The 10,116-nt window shown below is 44.1% G+C and overlaps 1 protein-coding gene across 9 annotated transcripts in view; it reads left to right on the plus strand.

Annotated features, from left to right (window-relative positions):
• The first annotated feature begins 2,898 nt into the window (after positions 1-2,898).
• The window catches only part of ZNF268 (zinc finger protein 268), a 19,933-nt gene continuing 12,715 nt past the window's right edge, over positions 2,899-10,116 (plus strand). For 6 of the 9 annotated variants that reach the window (XM_019631914.1, XM_019631912.1, XM_019631918.1 and 3 more), the window contains exons 1-3: positions 2,899-3,086; positions 3,367-3,434; positions 7,980-8,180. In XM_019631914.1, the coding sequence (XP_019487459.1) occupies positions 3,402-3,434; positions 7,980-8,180 (234 nt within the window). In that variant the 5' untranslated portion in view covers positions 2,899-3,086; positions 3,367-3,401. The other 3 variants (XM_019631911.1, XM_019631915.1, XM_019631917.1) reach the window with 3 other exon arrangements.

Consider the following 10,116-nt stretch of genomic DNA (forward strand, 5'->3'; position numbering starts at 1 on the left):
TATAAAGGGTGGTACATGTGGAGGTGGGTGATCAAAGTCTAAAATGCCCATGCAAGACCAAGGGAGGGAGTGCCAACCGAGTGATGCAATGGTTAGGAGTTGGCTTGGGATGCCAGCTCTGAGCAGCAGGGCCCAGGTTCAGATCCCACATTAGGGCCAGTGACGCTGCGCCCTCTAAGATGCTAAGATGGTGAACAACAGCTCGACCTGGAGCTGGGCTGCCGTGAGTCCCCGGCAACGGCATAGGCTGCAGTGAAACTGCAGTGGGTTGCCATGGGCTACCGTGAGTGGCTGGCAGCCAGCGTAAGCGGCCAGCAGCTGGTGTGAGCTGCCAAGAGCCGCCGTGAGCGGCCGTTCAAGGCCAGGCGAACAATCTGCCTCACCCGGGAAGAGCGCAATGACAATACCAACATGGGCCAGTGAAGCGACGTCCTCCACAACTAGACTGAAGAACAAAAGGACAGCAACTTGTCTGTTCCCCTTCCCCAATTCCCCAACACTGTTCCCCTTCCCCAATTCCCCAATAAAATCTTTTAAAAAAAAGATCAAAGGAGAGTAACCGAGACCCTTGTGAAGAACAGTAACAAGGGCTTTGATCTGCTGCTTGTCAGGCTCCCAGTGATGCTGTGAGAACCAGACAGTGACGTCTCGGCATCGTGTTATTGCCAGGAGCTGGAAACAATAGGCCACAGTCCACATCCAGCTGCTGTCCACTGTATTTACCCCAGTATCTTAGTATTAATCATTTCACACATACAGAAAGGTTGAAAGAATTTTACAGTTATCACTTTAATCCCAAATTTAAGACATTGTTTGTTGAATTTGCACTGATGGTGCAAAAGTAATCGTCGGTAAAACTATTGGCACACATCGTGCATCAAGGAAATGGTACCAGAGTATATTCGAGCTGTTTTATTCTTCATCACCACATTCACAGTTTAAAAAATGTGACACAATGTCCTTAATGGAGCCTTAAAAATCTCAACTCTTGAATACCTATGTTGCAATATCTGTGCAACAAACATTCTGTGATTTATACTTAAGTTCCATTGTTGTCTCCAGAAAAAGCACTTGTGTGATCATTTGATTTGGGTGCTGAACTTTGCATGACAGAAAGTTAATGCAAAACAAATGACAGCATTTCTTTGCAATATAAGATTAGGCTTCAAATGAAAAACAGAATTTTGGAAAACTTGTATCTGCCACTGTGAATGTCACAGTTTCCCAGTACTTAAGACTAATGATGATATTGACATATTGTAAAATGAAATGTGTCAACATTTGGAAGATCTTCATACAAGGTTTAACGATTAAGTTCATGAACTCATCCTAGAAAAAGTGCTACATACCTCATTGCTGAATATCACTATGGTGACCTTTGAAGGACTCCCCTTGAGAAGCTGTGCACTGATGCCAGCGCCTAGTCCACCATTCAAAGCAATTTTGAAACTCTTTTTCTGGAATGGTCATCAGAGCTGTTGTATTACCCTTGATGTCCTGAATGTCATCAAAATGTCTTCCTTTCAATATTTCCTTTATCTTCAGGTAAAGAAGTAATTGGGGGCCAGATCAGGTGAGTAGGGAGGGTGTTCCAACAGTTATTTGTTTACTGGCTAAAAACTCCCTCACAGACAGTGTTGTGTGAGCTAGTGCATTGTCATGGTGCAAGAGCCATGAATTGCTGGCGAGAAGTTCAGGTCGTCTAACTTTTTCACACAGCCTTTTCAGCACTTCAAAATAGTCAACTTGGTTAAGTGTTTGTACAGTTGGTACAAATTCATAATGAATAATCCCTCTGATACCGAAAAAGGTTAGCAACATTCTTGCAACAAGTTCGTGAACCTCATGTCACTGAACCCATAATTTTCCAAATAACCAGTGAAACATGTTACAAAATCATGCATGAAAAACTATTTAAAGTGCAAGATAGACCAGTGGATTTTCATGTAATACAGAAAAAAAAATTAAATTTACTTGTGTAAAAAAAATAAAGACCTCACCCAAGACTGGAATGGGGAAGGTCTGTAGCGGGAGCTCTCACGCTACACCCATAGCAAAGCCCTACAGGAAGAAACCCTGTTGGTTATAACAGCTCCAAACTCTTCTCTATAAAATAATTCCCCCTTTGTGCTGGGGACTTGCAGCACGGCTCTCCATAGCTGCGTGTTCTGGGTGGCAATTCTATCTTTTTCCTCAAATAAACCCTTTTGTTGTTGTTGTTGGAATATATAGCTGACTCTGTTTAGGGTCAATACCCCTATGATTTCAGATTGTACACTGCAACTAAGTCATCCCTTGTTCAACTTATACCATCTAAGAATAATATCCACAATTATCTGATAAGTATATTAAAATACCCTGTTTTTCCCAACTACGTACTTTTGTGTAGCCTGACTTCCTTTGTATACTTCCACGAAGACAACGCCTGCAGACTGAATGCAGAGGCAAATACGAGAATCCAGTTATTTCCTATTAAGCCAGACATTGAAAGCGTTCCCCGGCACCCGCAAAAATGTGTAAAAATTCGATTTCTCGCTAATTTTTCTGGGAAACTCATTCACATAGATCCGTTATTAATGTTCATATGTTGTTATGAATTTTTTAATTATTCGAGTGTATTTTAGGACTTTTACCATTTCCGAGAAGCAGGGACTTGTCACGCCTCTGTGCTATTGCTGTCAATTATATTAATTCTCGCTATTTTTTAAACCCTGCGACGCCAGGGGCTGAAAGACCAGGCCAGGAAAGCCCGGTCCTAGCGGCAGAGCCCCGCCCCGCAGCCCTCGGCTCCACCCCCAGCGGCAGAGACTCCCGCGGAGGCTTCTGGGAATTGTAGTTCTCTGTGCCCTCGGGGGGGGGGGGGAGGCGTGACGCTTTTCCTGTGCGACCCTGGTTCCGTGTCGCCGCCGTGGGTGCCGCCAGGCCCTAAGGTCCCCGCGCTGCATCCGGAGTCCGCTCCCCGTCGCGGTGGCCCGAACTGGAGTGAGCTGTCCTCGTCTTCCTCGAGGACCGTCGCACCGGCGCCCAGGGCGGGCGCCTCAGAGTCGAGACTGAGGACGAAGCCGATCTGGCTGCCGAACCCGGAGGTGAAATGGAGGCAGCCGGTCTCCCCAAACCCGCGCTGCCCGTTCGGGGGTTGAAGGAGCGGGAGGAGCTGAACCCCTTCGTCCTCAAGGCGGTGGGACGGTACAGCACGCTGGCCCCGCACTCCCTCCTGCCTGCCTGGGTGCTGGGGAGGGAGGAGGCGGAAACCCCGGTGTCCTGAGGGAAGGAGGCCGCCGACCCTCCGTGGGGGCAGGAGGGTCCCGCTTGCGCGGGGGTGGGAGAGGCAGGGAGACGCGCCCCTCACGGCTCTCTCTTCCCCAGCGGCCCCCCCACGAGGCCCACGAAGCTGCCTGGGGATGGCCACCAGGGTCCGCACGGCTGCCGTCTGGGTGAGTAGGGGTTTTCTCTCCTTTCTGAAAAGCTGATCTTGAACGCGGACGTGTACATGTTTCCGTGTCTTTCCGGGTGATGGAAATGTAACCCAGGGGGAGATGATGGTTGCAAAACTATCCAAGTATTCAAAATCACTGATGTTAAAAATTTTCGTAAGAGCCTTATTTTTATACTTTTTTTTACTATTTTTTTAAAGATTTTATCGGGGAAGGGGAACAGCCAAGTTGTTGTCCTTCAATCTTAGTTGTGGAGGGCGCAGGTAGCTCAGCTCCAAGTCCAGTTGCCATCTGGCCTCCTGTTGGCAGCTTGAGGCTGCTCAGCTAAGGTGCTGTGTTCAGTCTTAGTTGTGGGTGGGCGTAGCCACGACTCCCGGCAGCCTTGTTGTTAGGAGCACGTGCTCCACCAGCTGAGCCACTTGGCAACCCGTTAGCGGCTCAGCTCAGGCACATCTCGCTGCCCCATGTGGGAATTGAACCTGTGATCCTGTTGCTCAGAGCTCGCGTTCTTAACCAGTTGAGCCACTTGGCCAGCCCCCATAGGAGCCTTATTGAGGTCTAATTTGTAGACCATAAAATGTATCCTTTTAAACTGTGTCATTCAATCATTTTTAGTACAGTAGTTCCCCTTTATAGTGGTCCCCAAGGTTTATTAACTCACAGGTCGTGGAGGGTCCATGGTGTGCCCCAGGCCATGAGGTATGGTCCTGGGTAGAGAGGGAGAGCATGCCATGTGCAGACCTGAGGTTTTGCCGTTATTGGGGTAGATGGTGGGAATACCTTGGGTTTCACAGGTTCCCTCTTCTCTGGGTGACTCAAGCTACCCGGCATCGTATTTTGCCGTGTATAATGCGCACCTACCTTTTTGGCCCAAACTTTCAGGGAAAAATAAAATCTTTCGTTTTAACTTTATAACTCAAATTTGAATTTGTTTACATTTAGGTACTTGTTTTATGTATTATAAAATGCTAAAAGAAATTTAGTATTAATTTTTTAACATTATGGTACAAGAAATTGTATGTAACAAATAATTAAGAAAACACAAGAAAAGATACAAGGTACAAGAAATTTTTTGTATCGGTAACAAATTTACTATATTTACGCATCATAGAAGGCCAAGAACTCTTCAACAAACCTGATTATCTTATTCTGGGATATTATTTTGCATACGGATATCATTATTGATTTCTAGAGTTACACTGTAACTCATAATCATAAGTAAAAGAATTAAAAATATTTGTATTGGGCCAGCCTAGTGGCTCAGTTGCTTAAGAGCACTAGCTCTGAGCAATAGGGTCACCAATATGATTCCCACATGGGCCAGTGAGCTACACCTGAGCTGAGCTGCTGCTGAGCTGCCAACAGGTGGCAGGATGGCTCAGCTGGTGAGAGCACATGCTCCTAACAACAAGGTTGCCGGTTCAACTCCCACATGGGATGGTGGGCAACGCCCACTCACAACTAAGATTGAACATGGCGCCTTAGCTGAGCGGCCTTGAGCTGCCGAAGAGTGGCCAGATGGCGACTGGACTTGGAGCTGAGCTAGCTGCACCCTCTACAACTAAGATTGAAGGACAACAACTTGGCTGTTCCACTTCCCCAATTTCCCGACACTGTTCCCCTTCCCCAATTCCCCAATAAAATCTTTAAAAAAAAAAAAAAGGTTATGTAGATACAAAATTAGTACTTCCCATATATAATGTGCATCCTTATTTTTTCCTCACAAATTTGGGCCAAAAAGTGCACATTATACACCACAAAATATGGTATTTAGGTCAACCATGCCTTTCTTAAAGGGGAAGTTCATGAGTGAGGCAGCCTGGCTGTCTCTGTGGCCCTGTAGCCAGCCAAGTACATTCGAGATGGATGTCTTTGAAGTGGATGCCTCAGCAATCAAAAGCTTAATGGCAAACAGTTATATTACAGTAAAAAAAAGCTAATTGTCAGGCACTTATACTATAAAATTTCATCTTTGTAGTTAATATTTATCAGTCCTTTATTTTTTTTTAAGGCTGAATAACATGCCTTTGTATATATAGCTGGACCACATTTTGTTACTTCCACTGATGGATGTTTGGATTGTTTCCACTTTTTGGCTATTATTTATAATGCTGTCACAAACATTTGGGTACAATGTCATATGCTTTTTTTTTTTTTTAAAGATTTTTATTGGGGAATTTGGGGGATTGGAACAGCGGTGGGGAATTGGGGGAAGGGGAACAGATAAGTTGCTGTCGTTTTGTTCTTCAGTCTAGTTGTGGAGGATGTTGCTTCACTGGCCCAGGTTGGCACCATCATTGCGCTCTTCCCTGGCGAGGCAGGTCAGTCGCCGGCTTCTGGACGGCCGCTCACTGCGGCTGCTGGCCGCTCACGCTGGCTGCTGGCTACATACGGTAGCCCATGGCAACCCACTGCAGCAGGGGCTGCAGCCTATGCCGTCGCCGGCGACTCACGGCAGCCCAGCTCCAGGTTGAGCTGTTGTTCAGCATCTTAGCTGTAGAGGGCAGTGTCACTGGCCCTCATATGTGGGATCCGAACCGGGGCCCTCTGGCGTCCCAAGCGAGTTCTTAACCATCGTGCCACTCGGCCGGCCTGTCATATGCTTTTAATTCTCTTGGCCAGATAGTGAGGAATAGAATTGCTGGGTAATATGAATTCAGGTTATCATTTTGAGGAAATTGCCAAACTGGTTCCAACATTGTTGCTGTATTTTACATCCCTAACAGTAACGTAGAAGAAGGGCTAAAGACCCTTACTCTTGCATCTTTTTGTCACATGCTACGTGTCTTGGTTGTTCACAACAGCTGTAACTGTCATACCCTGCAGTATACATAAAATGGTTTCAAAATTATAATGTATTGCTACTAACAAGGATACTAAGTTGAAGTCCAGTACATCTTGCGGCTCATTTTATCCAGAAAATACACAAATACCGCTTGTTAAGATCTGTTAGGAATGTCTTCTCTTGTTATTTTTGTTTCTAATTTGATACACAAATGTATTTGTTGGCATTTATTTTCAAATTTAGGGATGCCACCCCCCCTTGTATCATGTCAAGTATTGGTTTGTCGGAAAAGTGATGTATTTTTCTGTTTTTCGTTGCAAAAATGTGTCATGCCTTTTCCGACAACCCAATATTTATATGATTCAAAAGCGGAAACCGTATAACTGTATAATTGTATATAATTGTGTATTAGACCAGTCTGCATTCATCCCTTCTGCCCTATTCCGTCTCTCCCACAGAGTAACCATTTTTAGTTTCTAGTCCCTATTTTCAGTGATTCTTTTGGAAATATAAGCACATATGCCCCTGACCTGACTCATTACTAAGCTTTGTCAGGAAGCCTTTTTTCTGCCTCAGTCCTATTTCTAGAGTTCAACATGCCTTGTCTCACATATATATCTTCGATTTTGTTGTTAAAAAATTTTCTGGAATAAGTTTCCTCTGGACACTTCTCTCTTTATCTCATCCTTCCCCTCCTCTTCCCTCTCTGATTATTGCTCAGATCTTCCTGTTCTGAGAAGCCCACAGCACTGGTAGGTTGCTTAGTGACTCTGGGAATGTATTTTTTAGTCACCTGCCATTCTGAGCCTGAGAAGGGTTACTCAAGATTCCACTCAGGGGAGGTGTTCTCCTTTGGGGACGCATGTTTCCTTGTGACTCAGGAGATATGCAGCGTGTGGCCCCTCAGAATCGTCCCACAGTTCCCCCACTTCCTCTGCAGTTGAGTCACATCTCCCTGTATCCTGAGGTTTGTGAGGGAACCCTGTCACCTCGTTTTGTTTGCTTGTTGTAGATGTCTGTGGGCTTTTTCTTTCACTATTCTGGTAGGTCTCTTGTTTTTATTGGGGGTTTTGGGGAGATTAAACAACTACACTGCTACCCTCTTCTCATCCTCCTTTCAATGTTTTAACAACAAAAAGTAACAATCAGGGTCAGCCGGATAGCTCAGTTGGTTAGAGTGCAGTGCTCATAACACTAACATTGCTGCTTCCATCCCCACCGGGGCCACGGAGCTGCACCCTCCATAACTGAATTGAAACAACTACTTGACTTGGAGTTGATGGGTCCTGGAAAAACACACTGTTCCCCAATAAAAATAAAAAAAAGTAACTATCACTAAGGGAGGTTAAGTGATTTTTTTCATGGACATCTAAAGAGTGAGAGAAGGAACTCTAACGGAATCAGATGATTTCATTTAAAATCTATTACTTGTATACATCCCACATAAAACAGAGTGGTTTATTTCTTAGCATCTGGCATCGTCTTCTTATTTTTAGTGTCTTCCCAAATTTGTTTGAATCTCAGGGTGGTCACTGCACTATTGGGATTCCTGGAGCCTTTGCAGAGCCTGGGGAGGACACTTTCATCAAGGTGCTGGGTGTCCTGTTTTCTGTTTGTCTCAGCTCTGCCCCACAGTGGCCCAGACCTCAGTCGGCTGAACGCCCAGCTGGCCTCATGCTTTTGAGTTTCTTAACAAGGGACCAAGGTTGGGGCCCAGAGGATACAGGCTCGCTAAAGTGAGTTTACTCTTGAGTCTACAGGTCCCACCTCTCCAGGAAGGAGACAGCTCGTGCAGGTGGATCAGAAAGCTCCACGATCAAGAATCCATCGTGGGTCAAGGGACCCCTGCCCAGAGGCCTCCCCCGAGGGGGCTCCAGCAAAGGAACAAGAGTCGCAGGAGGAAGCAGGTCCTAGAGTGGCTGTTTAGTTCCCAGGAGCAGCCGAAAACCACCACGTCCCAGGTGAGTTGCTTGTTTATTCCCCTCTGCTTCTCTTTCTTCCTTTTAGTCACTCATTCATTCATTCATTCATTCATTTTGATGGGGATCCTTAGATTGAAGGGTTAGTTAATCACTCATTAGTCCATGGTCTGTTTATCATTATTGGGTTCTGTAAGGGTTCTGTCTTCCTTTATTTGCATATTTCCTGGTTTCCCCTTATTTGATTTCCATTTCCTTTCCACCACCACTCCCCAAAATTATTTTGTTTATATGGATATTCTTTTGTTTAGGTGTTTGTAAAATGTGTATTGTTGTTGCTGTATGTGTAATTTCAATTTATGTTAACGTGTGTGCACCTGTGTATCTTGCTGCATCACTATACTTGGCATTGGATGCTGTTCAGAAGCACCCTGGCTCTTACATTTGCCAGCCTATTGTACCATCACACTGAGCCACCCACCCACCTCACGTCTTTGGGCAATGTTTACTATTGTTAGTCTTTTTAATTTGAGCCATTCTGAGGGTCCTGTGGTGGCATCTCTTTATGGGCTTAGTTTGTACTTCCTGTTGACTAAGTAACATTTGTCATGCTTCTTTGACATTTTGTTACCATTTGTGGATGTTATCTATCTTTTTCTATTGATTTACAATAAATTATTTTTTAATATTCTGGAAGCTGGTTAGACGTGCAGAATCTCAGGCCCCACGTCAACCCTGTTATATCAGATTCTTCATTATAACAGATTCAGTGATCCATGCACATCAAAGTTTAAAACAAACTTGATACCAAATCCATATTCAGATTTTACCTGGGTGCTTCTTTTACCTCCAGTGTTTTGTTACAAAAAGTTTCAAACTCAGGGAGAAGTTTTTATAGTCCACATCTGTATACCCATCACCTAAAATTTACCATTAACATTTTACCATACCTGTGTTTTCACATTATCCATCTTTCCTTCCCTCTATGTATCCATTAACCCATCTTATTTCTGGTGCATTTCTTAATATATTTCAGACATCTCAGCAAGCCTCCCTCTAAATACTTCAGCGTGCGTAGCATTCACTACTGTTCACTATTTATTTACAGCTTTCTTGTTGTTGTTGTTTTGGCTTGCCTTTTCATTCTGTGAATGCTGTCTTTTGATGAACAGATAGTTCTAATTTTAACTTTATTACTCGTGTTTTTTGTGTTCAATTTCAAAATTTTTTTCTTATCTGAAGCTCATGAAGACACTTATATTTTACCTTTCACATTTAGATCTACAGCCCATCTTAAATTAATTTTTGTTTGGTATGAGTAGCAGTGAAGATTTCTTTTTAACTACCTGACTGCCCCTGTGCCGCTGAGGCGATTGATTTTTACCTATTGCTCTGTAGTGGCAGCACCGTCATGTGTCAGGTGCCTAGAGGAGTGTTTCATAGGTCTTTGCTGCTCCGTGGTCCACTTTTCTGTCCCTGTGTCAGCACCACACTTTATAGTAAGTCTTGGTCTCCAGATGCTTCCAGATTTGGTGATTATGAATGCTGTCAACATTTACATATGGGTTTTTGGGTGGAACTTGGTTTTCAAATCAGTTGGATAAATTAACCTAGGAGCTAGGAGCACAGTTGCTGGATTGAATGGTAAGACTGGTTTAGCTTTGCAAAGTGTCCTCCAGGGTGACTGAAATTTTGCATTCTGTCCAGCAGTGACAGTCTATTTCATTGTGGTTTTAAGTTGCATTTGCAGTGCTCCCTTCGACAGCACATATACTAAGTTGCATTTCCATAATGGCTAGTATTACTGAGTATCTTTTCATTTTGTGTTTTATTCTCTGTATATCTTTGCTGAAGTATCTGTTCAGATCTTTCTTGTTTTCTTGTCATTGTTTTTTTAAAGAATTCTTTACCGGGCCGGCTGAGTGGTGCGTTGGTTAAGAGTTGGCTTGGAAAAAAAAAAAAAAAAAAAAAAAAAAAA

The sequence above is a fragment of the Hipposideros armiger genome, unplaced genomic scaffold, assembly GCF_001890085.2.
Source record: "Hipposideros armiger isolate ML-2016 unplaced genomic scaffold, ASM189008v1 scaffold_1055, whole genome shotgun sequence".
Lineage (NCBI taxonomy): Eukaryota > Metazoa > Chordata > Mammalia > Chiroptera > Hipposideridae > Hipposideros > Hipposideros armiger.